This window comes from Mastacembelus armatus, chromosome 5 (genome assembly GCF_900324485.2).
Source record: "Mastacembelus armatus chromosome 5, fMasArm1.2, whole genome shotgun sequence".
In the NCBI taxonomy this organism is placed as follows: Eukaryota; Metazoa; Chordata; class Actinopteri; order Synbranchiformes; family Mastacembelidae; genus Mastacembelus; species Mastacembelus armatus.
The window spans coordinates 18,561,222-18,586,325 of record NC_046637.1 but is presented as its reverse complement, the minus strand read 5'-3'; the positions used below and the strand labels follow the sequence as shown (position 1 = coordinate 18,586,325).

General features: G+C 38.4%; 2 protein-coding genes across 2 annotated transcripts; both read right to left on the bottom strand.

Moving 5' to 3' along the window:
• Positions 1–185: 185 nt before the first annotated feature.
• cdc42 (cell division cycle 42) lies at positions 186–10,982 on the bottom strand. The gene is made up of 6 exons (XM_026306170.1): positions 10,886–10,982; positions 5,755–5,893; positions 5,288–5,360; positions 4,841–4,950; positions 4,435–4,632; positions 186–2,020 (listed from the first exon to the last, which is right to left on the bottom strand). Exons 2-6 carry the CDS (start codon positions 5,857–5,859, stop codon positions 1,931–1,933), a joined length of 576 nt encoding a protein of 191 aa, XP_026161955.1. The 5' UTR covers positions 5,860–5,893; positions 10,886–10,982; the 3' UTR covers positions 186–1,930.
• A 714-nt stretch (positions 10,983–11,696) lies between these two features.
• Positions 11,697–14,697, bottom strand: snrpe (small nuclear ribonucleoprotein polypeptide E). The gene is made up of 5 exons (XM_026305831.1): positions 14,524–14,697; positions 13,734–13,760; positions 13,566–13,628; positions 12,550–12,628; positions 11,697–11,918 (listed from the first exon to the last, which is right to left on the bottom strand). Exons 1-5 carry the CDS (start codon positions 14,575–14,577, stop codon positions 11,863–11,865), a joined length of 279 nt encoding a protein of 92 aa, XP_026161616.1. The 5' UTR covers positions 14,578–14,697; the 3' UTR covers positions 11,697–11,862.
• Between the last annotated feature and the right edge of the window lie 10,407 nt (positions 14,698–25,104).

The following is a 25,104-nucleotide window of genomic DNA, read 5'->3' as shown; positions in this document are numbered from 1 at the left end:
GTGAAGGGTGGTAATGTTTGGGTGGACAGCACCTCCTGCTGGTCAAATATGCTGTGACATGCTCATCCAGCTGTGACAGTCCTAATAGATTCAGTAGATCTATCCTGTGACACACCTGAATTATCATAGTTGAATTACCATAACGCTGCCAGTTACAATAAAAAGGAATGCCAAGGAAAACATAGTAAAGGCAATTAAGGTATAAGTTTAATATTTTTGAAAAGAATGCATATACAAAGAACAAAGACTTTAAGACAAAGCATTTGGTTTTGCACCAAAACAACAACAGGGTTATAATAATTATACTGACTTGGGCTGGATGTCAACCCAACTCTAAGCCACCAGTAAAAAAAACAAACAAACAAAAAAAAAAGAACCAACCAACAATCTTTGCCAAACAGTCTCTCTGCCATTGGTGGTTTTTATTCAGCTAAACCAATCAGAGGTTATCTTGGTATAAACTGGCAGGTAAGAGTTCAGATGAATTCCAACCCCTAAATGTAAAAGGAGTGAAAGTAACCTTTTTTATATATATTTATATATATAAAATAAAAAAAACACAAACAAAAAATGAAGAAAAAAAAAAGTTTTGGTAAAAACACCTGGAGCCTACTGTGCCAGCTTACATTATAATTACATCTGTTAAACCTATCATTTAGACAGAGACCAAGGCTCAGCTATATGCAGCACTATACATCTTGAAAGGGTACAACAGACCGGGCAGCCCTTCACAGCTCAGACATACAGCCTGGACACAACACACTACAGGAAGGCACCAAATTCTGACCTGGCACAGAAATCTGGTGGAAATTTGTGTTCACTAATCAGTTCTTTAAATATCAACCTCTAGCCAAGGAACATGTGTTGAACACCTATGTGTCTGCTGTACCTGTTCTAAGTGTAAGGTGATGATAATGCAGGATTCTGCTTTACCCTTCCTTGGTCCCTGGTAATGCATGAAGAACACACTGCTTGTTCTGCTAACACTGTTTAAGTTCCCTGCATATAAAAGGCCAATTCCTGTGGTTGACTAGCCAACCCATTAACGCTAGATGCCTTTAGCTTTTCAAGTGGTTACCACGCTCCAAATGGACTTCAACGTTGCACTGTAAAAAAAAATCTGCACTAAGAAGACTGGGTACTAGATGGCAATATTTACCACTTTATTTTCCTCAAAGAGGGCAGTCTAGTTCTAACCGCACTGCCCTCAGTTACAGAGTGCTGCAGATCTACAGTGTACTTAGTGGTTGTGGGTGTGTCTATCTGGAAATTGGAATAAATATCTCAGACTTGTCACGTGTTGGAGGAGAAAAAAGGTGTTGTCAAACAAAAACAAAACAACACTACTGTTAGCATTTCTTCTGGTAGTGCTGAGTAAGAAGGTAGAAACTGGGAGATGTGTGCCTGTCCACAGAGGGGACAGAGCATGAGCAGCCACCAATCAGGCCGCTGGGGCAGGGTTGTTATCCATGAAACCTTTACTCTGGCTGAAGACCACTAAAAGGCTGGGCATCTAAAGGCTGATTAGGCCACAACACTGACTGAACTGAGCTCAACAGAATCAATTCTACTTGAAGCTTGGTTTCTGGATCACCGGGGGCTGTGTCACCTCGCCCCGAGCCAAAAGCAGCCTGTTAGCCAAGGTTAGGTTCATCATGTGTCCCAAACTCAGACTTGGGGGTGAAGCTTCTTGTTATTGCAGAGATTTATCTGAAACTTGGTAGGCTGTGTTCGTTCCAGTCCTCCCTGTGAAGGACATGCTGTCAACCAGCCTTAGCAGAGCAAGGGAAAGGGGTGGTGGGAATGGAGGAGGGAGGAGGGAAGGCATGTGTGTGTGCATGTATTTAAGATGTACGTCTTGTGTGTCTGTGTCTGTGTGTGTGTGTGGGGGGGGGGTATATGTGTGTGCTTTGAAAAAGGTAGGAGCCTCTCATAGCAGCACACATTTGCGTTTCTTCTTGGGTTCTGGGGGCTCCAATGCAGCCAATATCGCTTCATCAAATACATTCTTTAGGCCTTTCTGTGAACACAAACACACAAACACACTGGCTCAATGAGGGGGTAATGCAAACACACACACGGGTCAAAGAAAAAAAAACATTGAGGGGAAACAGTATCAGCCCTGGGAGGAAAAATAACAGGTACAGCAACTCAAAACATTATTTAGTGGAGAGTCATAAAAACAGAACGTGAGAACCAAAAATACGTGACACATATGAACAATATTAAGGAAATCCAATCAGATCCGCAATGAACTACTCAAAGGAATATTCTGTTTTCATAAATGTGGTCGCTTCGGTTGGTTGTGCAGGACAGATTAGGTATAGTGTCAATAACAAATCACATGCATTTTGAGTGCAAAGTGCAGCTAACAACAAAAGCAGGTCAAACAAGAAAGTGGAGGGAGAAGAGCATATACACTGACATTACTACACTACATAAAAATGTAATCTGAGCATTTTCATTCTACGCCTACTGTTTTTTACATTGACTACAGTGGCTCTGCTCTTTGGAGAAAATCAGTCAAAAGACATTTGACAATAATAATCACCACAAATTCATTCTATGGTGAATGGTTCAGAGCTGCTTACACCATGGGTCCAGTCGAGCAGTAACCAGAGCTGCTCTGACCCAGCCCCTAAGTGCACTAACCCTACTACATTCTTTTCTGACAAAGCACTGGAAAAAGAACGGAGCCAGAGAGAGGAGAGCAAGTTCATCTTCCTTTATTAATTCATTTCATAGGTCATTCACACTTATAGCTTTTTATTAAATGGACTTCCAATACAGCTGGATTTGCACCAAAGTAGTGACACATTAGCGTCATATATAGAGAAAGTTAGAAAGTATAAGAAACTACAATTTAAAAACACCATAAATGTAGCTGAGCTTTAACTTAACAAGAAATTACCAAACAGGAACAACTGTATCTGGTGGTTAGGAAATGGTTAACACTCTATATATGACGTTAGTGTTTAAAAGCCCTATGTACAACCATAGTCAGTCTCCAAGTTCTGTTAATCAGTACAAAAAATACTTGAGCATCCCAAAGGCAAGCTCTGTTCAGTGTTGAGATCAGTCTCAGAGTAGAACCATGTAAAGCCACCAAAGCCATCCAAACCCTCTCCACTTTGCTACCACAGGACAGAGGGGAAGGGCAATGACATCCTGCATCCTTTGTGAGATATGGCTCTAATATTAGCCAGGGACCACAATAATGAACACTGGCCCAGAGGAGGAAAACTAAGAATGATACAATGGTGACAAGCAAGCTTTATAATGTAAAAGCAGACAAAACATATTCCAGAGAAAAAACATAAAGTATGTTAGCACACCAAACAAAGCAAATGTCAGCAGTTACAGGCTAAAAAGGCAGTCATTGAAGCACACCATAACACAAAGATTAGTTTGTGATGCACTTTCAATATGTCGCAGTAGTTTGAGTCTGGACCAGTAACAGACTGATGGTTTGGTTAGTCAGATGACTGAGACTGGTCGAGATTTCAAAAGCAGCACATGTAAATCAAGATGAGGAAAGGAGAGATATGGGGTCAAGGAATGAAAAAGACTGACAACAGTGGCAATCAGAGGAGGAAGAGATGAGAGCAGTGGCCCAGAGAAAGTTTAAAATATACAGCATTTCCTCTTTCTCTGCGTCTCAGGAGGCTCTAGGGCAGCTAGGATAGCTTCGTCAAACACATTCTTCAGCCCTCGCTACAATGGCAGGAGAAGGAAGAAAACAGCACAATTAACACAGCAAGCACAGAGAGATAGATGGGGAGGATCAGAGGAACATGGCAGAATACGTAGGAAGGTATTTGTGTAAAATACACACAAAGGTATGACACAGGACGACTGTGTGACAGAGATGCACGATACAAAGATGAAGAGTGAAGTGCAGTGATGCTTTGGCCAAACAGTGGGCTGAAAGTGAGGGGAAGACCCAATGCTAAGATCCTCAAGAGGAAATAGGAAATGACATCAGCAGCTATGCATGCCAAGGGAGAGGGGGAGGAGGAAGGAAGGAGCAGAAGAGAGGAGGGGGCTACAACACAGCTCTATCAACAGTATTGTTCTCTGCCAGAGTGAGGCCTAACTCATCTGTTCTCTTGAGTCACATCCCCTCTACTCACTTCCCTCCTCAGGTTTCTAACAGTGACACACTGGTGCCAAACACACGTACCTGACAATTCAATTTCTGATGCTTTACTATTAGGAACACCACTGTGCTCATGGGTTAGAAAAGTCATTGAAACCAACTGGCATGCAGAGAAAAAACTCAACCATAACATGCACAGGCCAGGGGAAGACAAACATGTTCCTCTTTCCTCCACTTTCTTATTCTTAGCTTTGCCATTGAGGTTTGAATCACACGTGTATGTGACGTGCATATGTGTTGCTGAAAAACCTATATTCAGATAAGCTGTTTATTACCTGCGTGAGGGCTGAGCACTCCACATATTTCACAGCCTTGAGGTCTCTTGCCAGCTTCTCTGCTGTTTCTGGAGTGATGGGCTTTTGCTTGTTCTTGGCCAACTTCTCTATAGTGGAGGGGTCATCCCGCAGGTCAATCTGAGTCCCAACTAGCAGGAAAGGGGTCTTTGGACAGTGGTGGGTGATCTCTGGAACCCACTGGATACACAAACACTGGGTTATGCAATGATGCTACTACAATGGACAGCAGATTTATGGACATTTGGCATCTCGGATGAAGTTTTGTGCAGATTTGACTATTCAGGGTATGTCTGTTATCGTTTTAGATATTATGAAATTAAAAGCAAAAGCACAAAGCATCCACATTCCACAACAGAGAAGGGAAAACAGTGATAAGCAGACTTGCCTTTTCTTTGACATTTTCAAAGGAGGAAGGGGACACAACAGAGAAACAGACGAGAAAGACATCTGTCTGGGGATAACTCAGAGGTCGTAACCTGTCATAGTCTTCCTGACCTGGAGAAACCACATACAAACGTGTTCAATTTGCACAGTATGCCAATCCAGATGCCAGCACTGATACATTAGACCAAGCAGGGTTTCTATCAGCAAAACAAGGCTCAGCACCTCAGTCTAAAATAAAACTGCCATCAGCACCCACCCAATAGTTAGTCCGTGGATAGAATGCAAAGGAAGACAACTCAACTTTTCCGTGGTTTACATTTAAGTTCATAGAAGCATTTTACAGTACAAGATGTCCATAATCACAGCTTAAGATGTAATGGTTGCATAGACTGGACACTTTGGATGAACAGAAATAAACAAGTGTAGGTTAGAAAAAGATAGGACATACCTGCTGTATCAAACAAGCCCAGAGTGTAAGGCTCACCGCCAATCATTACAGTTACAGCATAGTTATCAAACACCTACAACACACAGAGACCAAAACCACATGTTCAATGACACAGCCTGCAATTTAGTTTATAACTAATTACTGGTTCATAGTGAATATCAAACCAAAACCAATAATGTTCCAAATTGAACATCCTGTTCTGAATTTTGAGAAAACAATTAAGTACTTAACAAGGATTTAGACTAACTCTCGTATCAGTCTTCTATTTAAGTAACTACTGCCAGATAACCAAAGGGAAATTGCCAGAATCATATCAATACAGTGGAACTGGCTTACTCCAAATGTAGCTACAAAGGTGGGACATCACCTGCCAACTGTGAGCATATAGTGGTTAAAATACAAATTCTATTTATATTTCCATAAACTTAAGTCCTGTCCATCAATGTAACAGCTGCTCACACACTTACCGTAGGTACATATTCAGAGGGAAACTTGTTTGTGGTGTAAGAGATGAGCAGGCATGTTTTACCCACAGCACCGTCACCAACTACAACACACTTGATGGTCTGCATAGCTGTGTTTTACAGTCTTACACTCATTCAAGATCTGAAAGAGAAAAACAAAACAAACAAAACTTGATTAGATAATGTCACTGTAAAATCATACAAACATCAAAAGCAAAGGTACAAATGAGTGCCTACAAAGCACAACCCTTGGGTCTTTAGGTATTATTTAACAAAACTAATAAACTAATCAGTAAATGTTTCTTTTTTTGTTGTTGTTTTTTTAAATTTGGCATTCTCATATTCAACTTCATTATTAAACGTCAGAACAATTTCTATTTTCTAAAATCTACAATGTATCTAAAGCAAATATGAAATACTTTGAATTGGATTATCAATTTTGAATCGGATTATCAATTTTGAATCAAAGCATGACTGGCATCAATTACAGCATTGCATCTTTGTAAATTACAGGTCTAAATTTTCACTATTATAGTGTGTGTGGACTTTCTGTATGAGACACAGGACACAGAAAAGAAAGCACAGGCTAGGGACTAACAAATCTAATGCAGAGCACCAGATGGCATTTTCATTAGTTGCCAAGAACAAACTGTTGTTTAAAACACTTCTCAAAGTAAATATAAACTTGAAGTCTGGCCTAAATCAGAAAATGAATGCAATCTAATTTGTGTGCAAAAATCTCATTATCTACTTGACTAGACTGTTTATGGGGAGACAACCCTGCCCAGTGAATGATTAATAGCTGGACCTCCACCACCATGGGTTCAGTGTATGGGTTTAGATGTGGTTTTATTAAATTACAGAATCTGTTAAATAAGAAGCAGACCACTTGACCCAGTGACATTTCTATGAAATGTATTTTGACTTTTGACATTGGAATTGGGACAAAACTACCTGTGTATAACAAAACAGCCGCAACAGAAAGTAAGGCAAAGCATTCACGATGTGACAACGTTCTGATCCAAATATCAAAACTATTAAAAAGGCACCTCATCATTTACACTAGCTACTTAGATGCACCAGGGTAAACCTGACATTAAACTGCAACAGGCCTTTTTCACAGCAGACATTTAGACTTTTAGTAGGAAAAGCACAGGTGTTACAACATTGACTATGGCTCTGTTTTATTCTTTTGTCCCAATAACCTACGACGGTATTATAGTCTGCCAGCATGCACAGCATCAGATGTAGTTGACAGTCTGACAATTGAGACAATTTTGCTCATTGATTTTTTTTCCTGTCATTTTCCCAGCAAAAATGCCAAACATGATCTGGTTCTACCTTCTCAGCTGAGAGTATCAGCTGCTCCTCATCATATACAATAGTAAAATGAGTGTTTTAACTTGTTATATAGCACCAACAGTAATGTAAAGATGATACATTTGGAAATTATGCGAGACATTTTTCAACACCTTACAACAGTTTATAGACCAAATGATTATTCAAGAAATTGATCTGCACATGAATTTGTAACGGCCCCCTACGGTGACATCCCAAAATGCGCTTAATAAAAACCCTGGTTTTCACCAACCTTGAATTTGTGTTTGCATTAGTGGAGTCGTATAGTCGTGACACCACACTAGCCTACATGTACTATGTAGACCACAGTATTCCCCTATTTCCACAAGTTAAAATATGTCAGCACTAAGCCACTGCAGAGCTCTGCACCACTGTGTGGGGGTGGGGTTGACTTTAAGAGAAGCAGTGGGGACAAAACCAAATGTTTCAGTGTGAGAATGGGTTTAAAGAGGGTATAAAGTACAGGTGGATTTACTGCAGAAACTTATACAACAGTAGTGACAAAAACATATTAATCCCTTTGTAACGTTGACTGGCATGATGTGCCATTAGATAGATAGACCATTAGATACCATTTGGTCAGATGTTTACTGGAAACGACAGTCCAAATGGTTCGGTTCACTATTTTCCTGCACGGAAATGGGAGAGGATGCCATTATAAAACTCTTTTTAAAAAAAAAAAAAAAAAAAAAAAAAAACATATTCAGTACTCTTACTAGAAATGTTGGTTCCAAAATCCCCCCCCAAAAAATTCCCCAAATATTATGCTGCCTACTATTAACCATATTTTCTCTATGGTGTGGTTCAATAGGGTAGCTTGCTTCTAGTGATGTCTTCCTAAAAGTAATGCTCATGGAAGCAATCCAGACAGGCACAGAGGCACAGACTACACAGCTTAACTAAACCTACTGGTAGTCAACCTGGTACTATAGACCTTTTTCATTTTTCAAGTCTCAGATGTTACCCCAATTATAGGCTCGACTGTGCAGCTATGGACAAATACAGATGCAATAACATTAAAGCATGCCACTAAATCAAATTAAACAGGCCACTGCACAGTGGACCAGCATGTTAAGGGAAACTCACTATGTTCAGTCCAAAAAATTTTTACATCTTTTCAGTACCAATACTGGAAAACTGTATTGCTCATTTAAGGAATTGCTTTGACATTGTTATGGGTTATTTCTATAGTATCTGCTGATGAATTATGTTAAAATCAAAAGTATTTGTAGTTGCTCTGAACAGCTACATTGGAAGATATCGTGAAAAGCTGGCTGCCACAGAGAGGTGGGAGATGTGGATACAGTTTATATTCAGGGATACTGGGGCCCATTTTCAGTCAGTCAATCCAGAAATACAATCATTGTATTGTACTCAGTTGTAGATTGCCACAGACAGCTGAGTCAAGAGTTCAATCTCTGACTCCTTTCTTCACTGTGTGTGAAGATGTGAATGTTGGGGTGTCATTTTAGAATGCTGCAGAAATCGATGTACATTGATCCTTAAAATCTGACATTAGAAATATATGATATGGTGGGAGGGGAGCAATCTTATTGGACAAGCAGTTTGGATAGAATATAAAAACTTTGTTGTCTGAAAATGCTGTAGCCTCTATAATAAACCTTCATCAGCATTACAGAATAGGGCTAGGAGATATAGACTAAAAAGTATATTAGGGCTGCAACAACTAAAAGATACTGATACTGATTTACTGATAAAAATCATTTATTGAAACAGATGGCAACAAATGTATTTATCGATTAGTTGGATCTAGTGATATAGCTGTTTGCAATGGCACAGTGTCACGATGAGCAGCTGCAGAGAGGAAAATAGCAGAAGCAGAGAAAAGTGAAGGTCATGTTTTCCACAATTAAACGATTTTTACACTTATGTGGACAGCGGTGATGCCTTCATGTTCTAGTTTTCCTGTTATGTAGTGAGACAATCAGTCATCCAGTAAAATGTTTACAGTTCTCATGTCAATTGACACAGTAACTTGCGTATACAGTGAGCAGAAAGACTTATCTGATGCCAGTCCACACTGACTCTAAAACACATGACACTTAACCTGCATATTTTTTAGGTTTTATGTCTGTAGAACACCCAGTGTGGTGTACAGATCACCCAGCACCTGGACTTGTAATCAAGTAATACAATATAATAGAACCAATGTAAACTCAATAACTTCAGACATACGATTTGTAATTGCATATCATTATGAAGTTAATACTGGATTTCTTTTGTTTGGTGGTTTGCAGGTAAGGCGTCACCAGCATGCCACTGTGTCACATAAACTGTGGTTACTCTGCTAACTGGGCAATTAAACAGACTTATGTTTCAAATCTTGAACACCCTTCACACTATATTATATACATACTTCTAATTTGTGCTCCTAATTCAGAGCTTTCCCAAAATGTTTACATGTCAAGTGACCACATGTCGATATGATTGCCAAACTTTAAACAGACTCTTACTAGCTTGGGTATTTGGGTGACCTACAACATACCAACACAAAACCCCAAAGTAAGCTGTGCCGCTGGCACCAACTAAACCTATTGTTGAGTAGGGCAAACCCTGCCATTGTTCAAAAGAACAATTTTACCACTGGCCATTGCAAGAACAGTTAGCTATAATGCATTGTGATGACTGTTAACATTACATCAGTGTAAGAGTGTAACTCTAAGCTAAACACTTTGGTAGGCCAATGGCCATGGACAACAGAGGGTGGCTGCAGATGCAATAATGCTACCAGACTTAATCCATGCATTTGTGTTTGTAGGCCAGCAAGCACTCTGAGAACAGGCCAGATTAAAGACTAATAGTGAAAGCAACTGAGACACATAATAACATCGGAACAAAATCGAATTTGACAACATTTCCTCTATAACTAGTTATGGTTTCCTCTCAGGTTCATCTGAAAGAAAGACTGACCATTTCAAACGTGACATACAACTTAAAACACCTCAAATGAAAAGGTAACACCCGCAAGCATTAGCTATTTTAGAGCATTAAGACCAAAGATAAGTGGTCCAAAAATTGACAGTTACATTGCCGTGCTCACAACGTATGACATGCAGCAGCCTACACGTATAACGATTGTTAACTAACTACATAACGTAAAAAAACAAATCTTTTCAAGATGACTCCGGAGAAACGGCTACCACTAAACGCTAACGTTAGCTTGAATACCCTAGCCTTAATTATTGTATTTCGGCCACATCCTCGGCCTCAATCTGGCCTAATTTCCTGTCGGTTGTTTAACCTGGCGACAAAACGGTCCGTCTTTTTTTTAATCTTTTTGCAGTATTGTCTAACGTTACCTTGCAGCCATCAACCCATTGCGCTGTAACTATACAATAATCCGAGAAACTGCTTATACTAATGTAGCGTTTTTATGCCTTTTTATTCAGCTTGATAACGAGCTAACTGCTAGCTATTAAGTAGTTGCGTTTTTTAATGTGTATTAGCTTTGCTTAAAGGCGAAGAAATTATCATTACTCTAAAATCGTCACCAAATCCGATGATGGTTGCTACACAGCCAAGGATTTATTTACTAGTCGGCCCAGCGTTGTATACAGTCTGTTTGCTTTGCTAAGTACAGTAACTACTGCCCAACTACCTTGCTAGCTAAATAGCTGCACTAACCTTAGCGGATGCTGTTACTGAATGACATATCTAATTGCCCATTCTAACTGGTGTATCACAGATGACGCTGACAACGACTAAAAATCAACCATTTTTATATCGCAACAAAACTAAATTAAATTCTCCTTACCTTATCCTCTATTTGTGTCTTTACGCCGGGCGTTGGCAGCTCCGCGCTAGGGGCTTCCCAGTCAACAGAACAGGGACACGTTGTGTTACGTCCTAAAGTACTACGCAATTACGTTCATCAATTTCTCTACCTCCAGGCTACTTTTATCGAACTACGGCCAAAAGCTTCCACAACATGCAGGGCGTAACATTTCAGGTAGCCTGCTGGACAGTAAATACGTGTGATTTGTTGTATCAATTTGAAAAAGTTTCTCAGTATCTGAAAATAAACTATAATGTTTGTAAACTCAGCGTTTGGTGTTGACAATTAGAATTGTGCTTCACCCACTTTGTACCAGAAATTGCACTGCAGATATCCATTCATGCGCAAATGAATGGGTTTTAAAGCTTGGGCAAATATGACAGATAGCACAAGGCAGTGGGTACAGAGAATGTCCAACTTGAACGTGTGGTTGAATTCAGCTCTACATATTCTGTAGCATTTTTCCTAAATCTGTTTGGTTAAATGCAGCGATTCACAAACATTTCACTTGCATTTTATTGTAGCAAAGTTACAGTAGCACCTCCTCACTGTTTCACCTTAAATGTAACACTATACCAAAGGTCAAAGCAAAAACAAGTCTATTATTCCTGCTTTATCAAGCAAGTATATTTTGTCCAATTAAACTGTATTTGAAGCTGCAAATTTGACCTAGATAGCTGCACAGCAATACCGAGGTCTGCCACTAGATGAAAGTGTAACACAATGAACCAAACAAATGCGAGTTACATTTGCAGGGGAATGGGTTAAAATAAGGACAACAGCATTTAAAAAAAAAAAAACCAAAACACACACTTTATTCTAAATGTGACAGATAGAAACAATTAGAATATTCATGTTATATAAGCACAAACATATTCAAAACCAATTTCAAAAACAAAAGAAGGAAAAAAAATATTTTTCCAGGCAGGGTCAAATATGTAGGTATGTCCATTGCCCTAGTTAGACACACTCTGCAGCAAGGTAATGTTGTCTCCTTTCAACATGATCCTCCCTGGAAGACATGACATAGAATGAAAGAGGGAAAGTGGAGGTGGATCATAAGAGTTAGATGACATGGAAATAAATACAAAGTGTCAGTTCACTTTTGATCAGTGTCTGCTCACCAAGATGGCTAAAGATGGCAGGGAAGTGTACTGGTGTAGTGTCAGTGTTATGTTGTAAGTACCAGTTTGAATATAAGCATGAAAAGTGAAAGTCTTTTTGCCTTATGGAAAGAAATCTCAATGGAATATTCTTATGCTGATAACAGCCTAAATTAAACATGTTAGCTCTTGGTTTTCTCCATTTTACACACAAACATCTCAGCAGGACAGAAAGATTAAAGGTCATTAACTTAGTTAACTTGGCTTAGTTCTCTGAGGTATCAATAATTCATGCACAATAAAACACGAACTAAATGTTTTTAACACTACCCCTGCCTGATGCAATGTTGCTCTTTTTAATATTACACTTGTACGCATAACTGTAATATATACCAATAACATATACACATATAAAAATTCAAGATGTCTGTGAACAAAAGGTTCAAGAGCATTATAACCAAGGTCAGTAATGGCAAAGGTTAATACAGAGACCTACAAAAGCTACAAAAACAGGTGTCAAAGTGAAGGGTGCACTCTTACCCAGTGGCTTTCTGCCTTTCGTCTTCATATGGACTTCCTCTGCATCATCTAGAACCAGGTTCATGTACTCATCAAAACCCTAAGACACAGAAGGAACATTCTGACAAATTGCAGGAACACTTCCACATGTTTTTAGGGGCCTTGTTCTTACCAAATTCACCAACTGCACAAACTCCTTGTAAAGTGTACTGGCTTCTCAGAAGCGATGTTGCATATAACAGAGGATATGAATCACATCAAATCATTTGAAGCTCTACACTGAAGCTTGTATTGCTGTTCAGAGAATCTATGACGGATGATGATGATACCAAGTAATGTGTATATAATGATAATTCAGTTTCTAAAAAAAGCATAGAGATGTGAGAATCCTAATATGATTCTGCAGTAGAGTGTGAGTATCATTTGCACTGTGGTAGGGGCAGATTGTTTATGATTTAGCTGCTCTTACTTATTTTTACCAGAAATTCTCACTCGTAAACACTGGTAAATTGGGCTAAGAGAGACAAATTCTGCTGATATAACAGGCTGCAAAGCTTCAGTGCTTCCTTGTTTCACTAGTAGTACTTTTCAGGTATCAGCTCAGTTTCAATAAACTGAGTAAGGTTCTAAACAAGATATCTTCACTTACTGCAGTGCTTTTAAACTTCAGTGTGCAAAGGGTAATTTCATAAGGCATGTCCCTATCATTAATTTATTCAACCTAGAGCCTGCCCAAAGACAAAGGCACAAAGCAGGCACTATGGAATTAACATAATTTACATGTGCACTCATCTCATTTCAGTAGTGCATGAGCTTCTTTTATATGTTTCATTGCTCTGTGCCAAATTTTCCACAGGACCATTCAAGCTACATACTGTACTTCTCCCACAAGTACCCTAAACTGTTTAGTAGCCACATGTTAATCAAATGAATACAGGAAATAAAAGACATTAAAGAATGTCACTTTAAAAAAATAAAATCTAACCCCACACCTTAAAAAAAAAAAAAAAAAAAAAAAGCAAAAATGAAAAACTTACAATAATGCAGCCCTCTATCCGCATGTTCACCTGTTCATACAACCAGACTTGGATCCGTGAGCGCTGAGAACAGAAGGATCAAAAAGGTAAAATTCCAACAACTCTAAATACAACACAAAACAAACGAGAATAAATTATATATAAAATAAGACCAAACTAAATACTTACATTTTGTAGATACCTGAAAATTAGGTTCTGACACAAACAATTAAGGAAATCCAATGCTCTTAAGACAACCCTGTAACAACAGACTTAGAGAAAGCCAGATGAAGTGCGCTGCTATAGAAGTGTGTAAGCCTACACATTTTCTTCAGAAACTTACCACTTTATCAAGATCATTTACTTTGGAGAAATTGTAACTGCAGTTTCAAAGAGTTATTTTTATTATCTGCATCTACAAATCATACCATTGATCAATCGATTACTGGTGTATAATATATTATGGAAAACTACTACTACTGTTTTCAAACTGCTTGTTTTGTCCAACAGCGCCCCCCCCCACCAAATACCACAGCGACCTAAAACATAGAATCGCCAGAGTAATTTTTAAAATTGTTTTAGCATAACGTGTAATGTTAGCTGTTATGTGGCTTGTTAAATACTAGAAACACGTATAGCATTAAGCAGACGTTTCCATGAGAAATCTCCACCAAATACAGACCTGGTCTAAGGCGTGCTAACGCTAACAAGTTAAGGTTACTAGTCTTACTGCGACTTTGCATACACACTAGTCCTTTTAATTCATGTCCGTAATATAAACTAGAACTGCGTACTTAAATCAAAAGACACCCTTTCCCGAATTACCTATTTGTTATGCCCCCAGCTCTGTTAAAACTCTTCGCGTCTTTTATCTAAAATGAATGAGTAGCTAGCTAACGAGAAAATGTTAGCTTAGCTGCTAACGTATTGTAGCATCTTATCAAACCGCTTCTCTCGTCCACCAAAATAAAAAGGATACAATGGGCTGCACCATAACCTTCTGGACCTTCTGTCCTTGTCCTCTGTATGCCATTGCTCAAAGTAATTACCAGCGTTCGGTATATAAGGAAAAATGTGCACCTTTTGAATAGAGTACACCTTAACGAAACACTCACGTTGTGAACGTTTTTAATGGCGGGTTTGATTTCCTTCCGCATCTTCTTCTTCGTTTCAATGGTCAGTTGACGCCAAGAGCAGCATTATCGCCACCTACTGTACGCTTCAAAGTCCTTGTATTTAGTTATTCTTGCATCTTCGTGTGGGTGGTGTGTGTGTTTTAAAACTGATGGGAATGACATGTTCTATATTGACAAACATGACCATAACTTTTAATTGTCTCTGTATTTTTGCATGTTTTTATTAAAAAATTTAATGAGCTGTAAATAATTTTTATATTGACTTTATAATCAAATCAATGCCACAAATTTAAAAATACTTGAAAATTAATGACAATTTATTACAAGTGAAAAATTTTTTAAAAATCCTTTAGTTTGAAAATCATCTCTTCATCTCAAATCATAATCCAACCATTATCTATATCCACTTATTCCTATGTAGGGTCAAGGGGATGTGCTGGAATCTATCCCAGTTCTCTTTGGGTGGAAGGCAGGGGTACATCCTCGTACACCCTGGACATCACAGGGCCACATAGAGACAAACAACCACACAGACTGTCATTCACTCCTAAGGTCAACTATGAATCACCAATCAACCTGACAGACGAAACCAGAGTGCCAGGAGAAAACCTACACAACCACAGGATAACATGCAAGCTCCACATAGAAAGGCCCATGCTGGGTTTCAAACCAGGAATGTTCATGCTGTGAGGCTACAGTGATAACCACCAAGCCACGATGCTGCCCTGAATTTTTTTATCCATCCATCCATCCATTATCTGTACCCGCTTATTCCTAACCAGGATCACGGGGATCTGCTGGAGCCTATCCCAGCTCTCTTTGGGTGAAAGGCACGGGTACACCTTGGACAGGTCACCAATCCATCACAGTGAATTTTTTTATATATTCCAAAATAAAGAGATGTCCAACTCTAGAGGGTGCTGTTGTCATATCGAACATTAGATCAAGCACTGAAGCTGAACTTTGTCAGATCCATAAGGAGTTTCTTTGTACCATGTGAAGAAAAAAAGAAATTTCTCATGATCTGGCACTTCTCTTTGATACATAGATACATAGATATTAGCATTACTAGTTTCTAGAAAAATCATCTTCTTATTCTTACATCTTCTTCTAAGCTTCAATCTTAAAAATGACACATGCATAACACACCTCCAACTTTTCAGCCAAGAACAACACCTTTACATCTACTGGCAGATACACTGTGACAATCTGCATCTAACCATAATTGGCCAAGGTATTCCCTCTGATATTTATAGATGGTATTATATAAAGCAAGGCAATTGGCAATTTGTACACAATATACCTGTAACATGATGAGCTGAGACTGGGAGGGCAGCCTTGAGTGTGCAGTTAACAATAGTATTAATAACACACAACACAGGCTTGTCTCCCTGTGCAAAGGAGAAAGTGTGACAGAAATTAGCAGCCGAGGACAGACAAGAGTCCGCAAGTGGGATGAAAAAAAAGATGCAAGGAGCCTCAATGGCGCAGGCTGAGGTGTCGCCTTTCAGGGCAGGGTCCCCTCAGCCACATCTTAAAAGGCAGGGCTGTGGGGCTTGTGGTAGCTTGTGTCGCTCATCGGGCATCGCTGTCAAGTGCCACATGCTTGTCTTTGTACTATGAGAACTGGAATGGGCTGCTGACTGTCAATACCACGCGCCTGCTCACATTCTCAAGGAAGCCTGAGAGAAGGGAGACACTGCAGACACTGGCACTCCACACTGTAGAGGCCCTGAAGTCAAAATAACAGCAAGGAAGCTGGTGTTTACATGCACAGTTCAGTTGTGGTGCCTTAAACTGCAGTCATGGTGTTACACACAGTCAAGATCATATGTATATCGCCTGACGTCTGTCAGAAAAGGGAACTGTGTTCATAATAAAACTCAGAAGGATTAATTACAAAATACAAGACTACATGAGTTACTACACAACATGAGTTCAAATAATACCTGTCCCCATAACACATGGTACTGTATGCCACTTCTGAATAACACAAACAATAACAAAAGACTCTACTGCAATATTCTATAAATAGGAAGGTCAGACACACACGCATACCCAAACAGGATACCCTACCAAGACTATCCAAGTGTGTTTTCTATATTTTCTTATTTCCACGCCTGTCTTTCCTACATTCCTTAATTTTCCTCGTCAGAATCAGCCAAAGGAATTGCCCTGGTTAGATCAACCTCCTCTCGACATCACTTCCTGTTCCTGTTAGTGGTGATTGTTCTGAGGGAAAGGGAAGGCAGACGGGATGGGAAAAGCGGAAAAGGGAGGGAGTGGGGGGGGCAGGGGAGGGAGGTGTTGGCGGTGGTTCTTTGTTCCCCATGTCTGGCTCACCTGCCTGACCCCCACCTGATGGGCCTGACCCCTGCAGGTCTGGTACAGTCAGCCAGACCACCCACTGACTGCCTGTTTCCTGCCTCGCTGACTGAAAGGATATCAACAGTGTGCTTGGAACACAGTTTGAGTTAGGCTGCTAGTTTGAAATCATTTTGTGTGTGTTGGGGGCGTGGGTATAGTGGCTCTTGGGTGCAAAACACAACAGCAAAAGAGAAAAAAACATTTCTCAAAAGACAACAGCACAAGAGAAAAGACAATATTCCACAAAACACAACAACATTTCACATAACACAACAGTAAAAGATGGAACACAGTGACATTTCACAAAATTATGTTCTGCCCAATTACAAACAAGAACTGTCGTCCCTACTTTTTTTTTTAATTGTCATTATTTCTTATGAAATGTTGTGTTTTCTTGTTTGCTAAAGTGCAAAAATGTAGTTTTGCACCTTAGGGCCACCACAGGTAGGGGTCTGAATAGTTGAATACTTACTGAAGGTTACTTTTAAATATACCACGTGCAACCTTTGCCTTGAGGCACAATGAATTGTGTTACTTTTGTCCTAGGGTAAAACATCATTCATCTTGATGTATTGCATTGTATTGGGCAACTGATGCTGATGCATTGTAAGGACAGATATTACATGTTTGCCATGTTTGTCATTGCTTTCCTACATTTACCTTCGCTGTGGTTGCTCAGTCCCCTATACTCTGTTGGCTGCTAGCTTATCTTAGTGGCCACAACTGAGCTCAAAACACTGACTCAAGTGTAATTAATCGCTTGGCTTGGGGAAATATATGGTATATTGGTATGAATATACTGCTCTCAACAGATTTCAAGTCATTGAAAGAGATTCATTGTTTCAAATGCTTGCTTAGTGTGGCCAGTCTGTTTTTTAGTTTTTTAAGTACCTTATGACTGCAAACATAACCAAACATAAGCTACATATTGCCATATAACAAACATGCAATGTGGGGTTTCTAATGAAAAATATTTGGAGTGTGTTCTATAGTGCATGAAGAAAGGCTTACCTAAAAAGTATGATGAGTGTCTTTACCTGGGGCCTTAGAAACAGACAAGCAAAGCCATGGACATATATAGACACACACAAGAAGTCCCATTCATAGAAAAATTGCCTGGACACTGACAAAGCAGCCAGGAGGCTCTTCAAAAAATAAAAATAAAAATCCATGTGGACAAAGTGATACAATGAAAGAATATGAATAAAAATAAAAAGAATACATTTATATTTTTGGCATCTGAAGAGCCTCCTTGCTACAATGTGCAGGCAGTTTTCCTATGCATGTCATTTATAGTTATGCCAGTGACTGCCAGCCTAATGACGCAAAATAATTATGATTTCTATAGAGCAACACTAACCACTAGTGTCTGGTGTGTTTTATTCCTGCATCTTTCTTTTTTATATAAGTCTACAGGCCAGCAGTTCTAAAACCCTAAAACATGTCACATCACCAAGATTCATCACTGTCCTTTTCTTCAGTACAAATAATCATAAATCTTCAAAAAGCAATCATTTTCTTACATTTACTCAGATCATCAGACTAACACGGCACGCTTTTTACTTCTCACTGCAGAGTAAACTCATCTTAGTAAATAGTGAATAGAAAATGAATGAACGATCAGAAACACAGCATCAGTTTTAGTAAGGCCACGTAATGCTGATGTCTGTATATGTGCATGATTTGAAGAGACATGAACATAGTATCACTTTAAAGATACTGAATATTGGTATATGATATTTATTTAAAAAAAGGCATTAGGACCAGATTTTACATATTTATACCTTACCAGACACCACTGTTTCTGTGCATAAGCCCAAAAATTATGTTGGCCTACCTAAAATAAAAAAATGCTAGTGTTCAGTCTTTTGATTACACTTTGAACACTGGTCTCTTTCAAATAATAAAACTAATTTATAACTAAATCATAACTAAAAAGTATAAGACCAAACAACTAAGGCTGCAGAGGCACAACCATGGTACAAATTTGCTTTGCTTTATCTATTCTTTATCTCTTTATCTCTTTTGATATAATAAAGAGAATATAAGGCCTGTAATAGTACATTTTGATTGGATGACTCTTTGGAGTCATTGCCATAAGTCTGAGCCAATTCTGTGTTAGAGATGTTGATAATGGCATACAAATTTATTTAGAAGGGAAATATAGGATTAGGAGACGTACAGTCATACTGACTTTATAGTGTTCCACAATATTGCTTGAGCCAGCGCTTACTTTTCTCTCCAGATTCTTTCAAAAGGACAATGTGACTTTGATAAGTTTGAGTCAGAGCCAGTGGTTTGGTTATATCATGCAGATGCACCATTCACACTGTTCTCTCCACTCAGTCATCAGGTCTTTATCGGACAAGCATGATCACTGACATGTTTATGCCATACATTCAAAATAGACAATCACTTAGCTTCTGTGGAGGGTGGAGTGGTTTTTTTCTTGCTCTAACCTGTGAAATAGGACACAAATTACTTTACTGAAGCATGTGAAATCATGTTTTTATTTTGTGTGCCCAAACTTTACCAAATATGGAGTTTATCTAATGTGAGTCATTACAGAAACATCTCACAGAACTACTCCAATTTACTGTCTTTGTCAATCAGGCTGCAAAACCAGGATATGGTTTGTGGTGTGGCACCTTGCAGCATACGCCTCTTTACTCTTTTTCTATTCAGAAAAACACGTACAGAAGTTTTCAACCCCCTAATCACGACACTGATGTCTTGTGAGAATGCAACAAAATTCTCTATTAAAAACTATATGACCTACTACTCAGCCAAATTAATCTATCCAGAAGTTCACAGTAATGTATAGTGTAGCTTTGGTAATGCAAATGCTGCTTACTGTGGTTGCTGTTCAGGGGAATCCATGCAAATTTAAACCTATGTCTGATGTGGTTAGCAAACCTGTTTGTTTAGGTGGTGATTGTGTGTGTTTCTAGTACATGTTTGACCTCTGACCTTTGTTTCTTGAATGGGTATTGCCAGAATCAGTGAAAATTAATAAATGACATCTACATGGGGATTACCAGCCCTCAGCACAGCAGAAAGAGGGAAAAAAAAATTTCCAACTTGTTCACACTTTCTCTATTAAACAATTCACTGAATGGCCGCTGCCTCGGACTTGCTCACATGGCTCTTATCTTGTTTTAACAGCACCGCCGAGATGCACAATACATTTATTTTCCCTCCAATTAACACTGTGAATAATATGCAGGTCCGATAAGGGCTTTTTGTTTCAATCAGTGTTTGTGAAACCGAGGAAATGTGGAGGCATTTTTCATTGTGATGTTGTTTGGCTGTAACACTAGGGATCTGATGAACATGTCGGCCAAAGCTGCTCCAGAAGTGGCAGGGGTCAGTAAGCAGAGGTACTGGGGGAGGGAGGAGAGGTGGGGAGTGGAGGAGGAGGAAAGGCTCACTGAAATTGCAGATACAGATCATGTTACAGCCATAATATTAGATATTAATCAACTGTTATTTCAAACCACTTTTTTAACACTCTCTTTGGTGTGTACATGTTGTTCAGGGCAGGAAAGTAACATTCTTATAGCCATACCATGTTCATTAAGATAACATCTGTAAAGGCAGTCATTAGGCTGAGGGGTGGACATGGTTTGTGTGCTGTTTGATATGTTCCGTGACACCAAAAACACCATCAGATCATCTGTGCCCACAGGTTATGATGAACCACAGTTATTTTTTAATGTTAGGTGACCTCTAGTGAGTATGATGGGAGCAAAGGAGGAATTCAGGTGACATAGCACAGAGTGACAAAGTCCAGTTAACAGGAGATTCAGGGCTTGGATGGATGAGGCAAAAGACACAGGAATATTCACCCAGGTGATTTTTGTTTGTTTCAGAGCATGTTCCATAACCATTCCACAATCTGCACAATCTGTTTTTTTAATACCTTGTATTACTATTATTATTAATATTATTTCATGTGTATGTACTTTAATAAAACCTTAATCTTTTCCATGACACAACCAAGTAGGTTTTGTGATCAAAATATAAATGTGCTTGCGTGTTTATTATCACTATCATAATGACTAATGCCTAGAACGGCTGCATTTATATCATTCTGTTCAGAAAATAAGTAATCAGCCACAATTCTGATAAACGGTAAACTGTTTTAGTCATTTACAATTTAGTCATTTAGAAACTGCACCAATCTGTGTAAACTATAGTTCTAATTATGCATAATTCACCCCACAGTGGTGACACAGACAAAGGTTCACACCACATGCAATATATTTTCTAAAAAAACAGAACATTCAAACAATTTAAGCACTGATGGCATGTCAACAGATAGTTTGGATAATGAATGTAATATTATTCATTTTCAACTCATAAAACAGTTTTCATAATTCAGTTAAATTGTAGATAAAGTGAGTGTACTGTTCAAAACAAAACAGAAAAGAACAAGCACTTTTCTTTAAGTACTGTGCTAAAGGTTTTACAAAGGGTAGGACTGCTTTAGGTTGTTGCCTTTTCATTGTCTGTAAATCTATTGTCTGAGTAGTGTGCATTATGGGAGAAATTCCACTGAATATAGTGGTTTAGTTTGGCGTGTGAGATAAAGAAACATAATTTGAATAAAGATGGGCCAGCAGTAAGTCAGATTATGTCAAACCGCTGTGGTTGAAGTTGTAGTGAGCTGTCAGTTGCTTCAACATAGGTCAAATTCAGAAAGTAAACTTGCAGGCTGTCTTCAGATCTTAAAAAGAACTGACTTCAATTTCCATAAACCTTAGAAGGTATTAAAAAGTCTGACAGAAATGTGGCATAAATGCAAATAATTGCATGCTCTTTGTAAATAACTTTAAATCAAAGTTTGAAATAGTTTGTATAAAAATACATTCATTATATGGTATTTTTAAAATTCTTAAAAAGTCTTACATTTAAACTACAGAAACCCTGCTTTGAGATGGTACTGAGCTGTTTATAAGGTCCTTTTGTTTTATTTTTTATTCTTATTAATTTGTTTTGTTTCTAAATGATTCATTTCTTATTTTTTCTATTTATCTGTACTTTTAATCTTGGTGCTGTTATAACACCCACATCTGCCCGTGGGCATCAATAAAAGCTTATCTTATCTTATTAAAGAAAAAAACATGTCATTTCTGTTTTATGATCAGTTTTTATTGGCTACATGTTCACACTTTTGTATTCATTACAATGAATTTAGAGTTGGTGCGGTGGTTAGCACTGTCTACCGTCTCACAGCAGGAAGGTTCCGGGTTTGAGTCCTGTTCAACCCTAGGGCCTTTCTGGAGTTTCCATGTTCTCTCTGTGCCTGTTTGGGTTTTCCATGGGTACTCCAGCTGTCCAAAAATAATGACAAATAGGTGACTCTAAACTGAATTGAATGTGAGTGTTTGTCAGTTTATGTGTCAGCCCTGTGATGGACTGGTAATCTGGACAGGGTGTATCCCACCTCTCACCCCATGTCAGCTGGAATTGGCTCCAGCCTCCCTCAATTCTGGATGAACCAGGATAAGTGGTAGAAGATGGATTTAGGAATTCATGTATGCAAAACATATATGTACAATTTTCACTATCTATGCTACCTATGTAGGGTAGTTTAATTTACTATAACAATTTTTTTATGTTTCTTTCTTATATTTCTTTAGTGTCATTTGTCTTTTAACTCTTAAATAAGTAGTGTTGAAGATTTCTCACTATGAATGTTTTTGATCAGTATTGCTCTGATAGCACCGTATCTAGTGATCCAATTTTTAAAATTCTCTGTGTATGTGTATAGCATTTGCCTTGCTTTGCTGATTTCCTTAATGTTCACTTAGGTTGAAGCACAGAACATTTTGAAGCTTGCTACATATCACATACAAAATACACTACAATATTATTCATGGTGATCATCGTCTTTATACAGACTGACTTGCACATCTGGATGCCTCACCCAATAAAAAAAAAACAGAACTAGAATAATTGCTATCAATAATTAAAGATTGGATATAGAGTGTTTTTGTGCCAGTTTTGTAATTATTATGGGTTGTAACTTAAACAATACCCTTTCTGTCACATATTCAGTGTCCACTTAACCCACGTTCTATATTTTTTCATACCATTCATTGTGTTTGCCCAGTACAATTGATTTCTCATGTCAGTGTGTCTCATTCTTCACCTGAACCAGCTGGTTCTCATTCACTCCTTCCCTCCTTTCCCCTGTCACCTGATTCCTGCCTGTCAAATGCCAACCCTCCACTCACTGTACAGTAAATGTCTGCTGACCTGCCCTTCCCCTTTGCCAGATGCATGTCTGGAATCTAGTATATCTCTTTTGCCTGAATACACACACAGAATGAAAACTTTTTTTAAAAATGCTAGTTTCTCACTACTAACTCACTAACTACTGTACCCAGTATTTATTCAGGAACATACTAATTTAAAGCAATGTAAGTACTCAATAAGTCTTTTACTGATATCCTGTATACCCTATATTACACAGTAGTAGGCTGTAATATAAGCATAGTTAAGTGTGAAAAATCAACCTACATATATTTGGTTGTAGCAAAAATGTTTATTCATAAATTTAATCAATAAATCAATAAAAAGCTTCATGTAAAAACATTACCATTGTTAAATTGTTTAAAAATAAGGTGTGAGCTAAAAGCAAAATCAGGATCTGTGTGCTCTGTGCTGTGATGACATGGCTTACTGATGTTATCTGTCAAAATACAGCCATTGTACAGCCATCTTTTAGTCCTTTCACTGAATAAAACGCTCACGTCTGCTATGCTTTGGAAGTGTGTGCTACTTGACTTGCTGACAGGAAAGAAGTTCAGCAGAGGGGATGATTGTCATTCTGAGCAATTCTTTCAATCAACAGGACATTTATGACATGACTTGTCAGTGCACAACAGTGGCTAAATATGTTGCCATACCTGCATTAGTCTTGCAAAAAAGGCACAGGCACAGTGGTGCTTCTGTTTTCTCTGCTTCATGTTGCCAACCTCACATTTCACTGCAAGTGGACAAATTGCTGCTGGAGATGTGTGAGCTTCCAACGTTGAAAATACTGGGCAATATGCTGCTTCAGGAGATCAGGGCAGTTATAGTGGACACTGGAATCTCGATATCACCAGACATTGTATTTACTGGATGCAAAACTCTCACTTTCGTGCAGACACTGTATGCTTTTTTCCTGTGTGGTCTGTCAGTGTGGTATTTGAGATCTGCGATCAGGCTGCATGGAGTGTCTGATATATTTTAAGTTTTGGAAATTTCCAGGATGAGTGCTATTTATCTTTAAACAGTGATTTTAGTTGTGTTCAAGAAGTTGATTTCTTTCTATATGCTAAAATGTCTTTATATAAAGTATCACAAAAGTGTGTCTAAGTGTTTTCTACTCCCCAGCTGAGGGCACATCTTTGTGTGTTTGTAAACAAGAAAGGTAAAGACATTCATTAAACTTCTTTTCTAGAATTAGATGAGAAAATTGCTACCTATCTCTCTCTCTCTCTCTCTCTAACCCTTTTACACACTTTTTTTGGTATAAATTAAACAAACAAACTATGTTTATAAGCTTTATAGCTTTAGTGCTACTGGTAGCTAGAACCAGGCAAGCTCCAATGGGCCAAGACACTCAAACCCAATGGCAAATAGAAATACTGGACAGGTTTTGCCCTGAAACACTGTGAAACAAATGAGCTTGCCCTTGGTAACGTTCTTTGAATATGTTCAATGGTTTTTACATAATGGTTGTGTTTAACTAACCACCCCGCAATAATTTCTAGTGGGATAAATGCACGTAACCATCCTTGAAATAATAATGAAAGAGAGGGCTGAAAATTACCTATTTTCAATACATATTTAGCATGTAACAAGAAATAAATAAAACATTGAAAAAGGGGACACAGGATTACATACAAAACAAATATTAGCCTTTAGCTACTACTCATACATGATCAATTTTGGTTAATGCATTTATCTTAGGTTGTTTTAGTCATTCAGCATATTATAACACTTAAAGAGAAAAGCCTTTTGTGCCTTTCTGCAGGTATTGTAAATATGCAAAGAGAAAA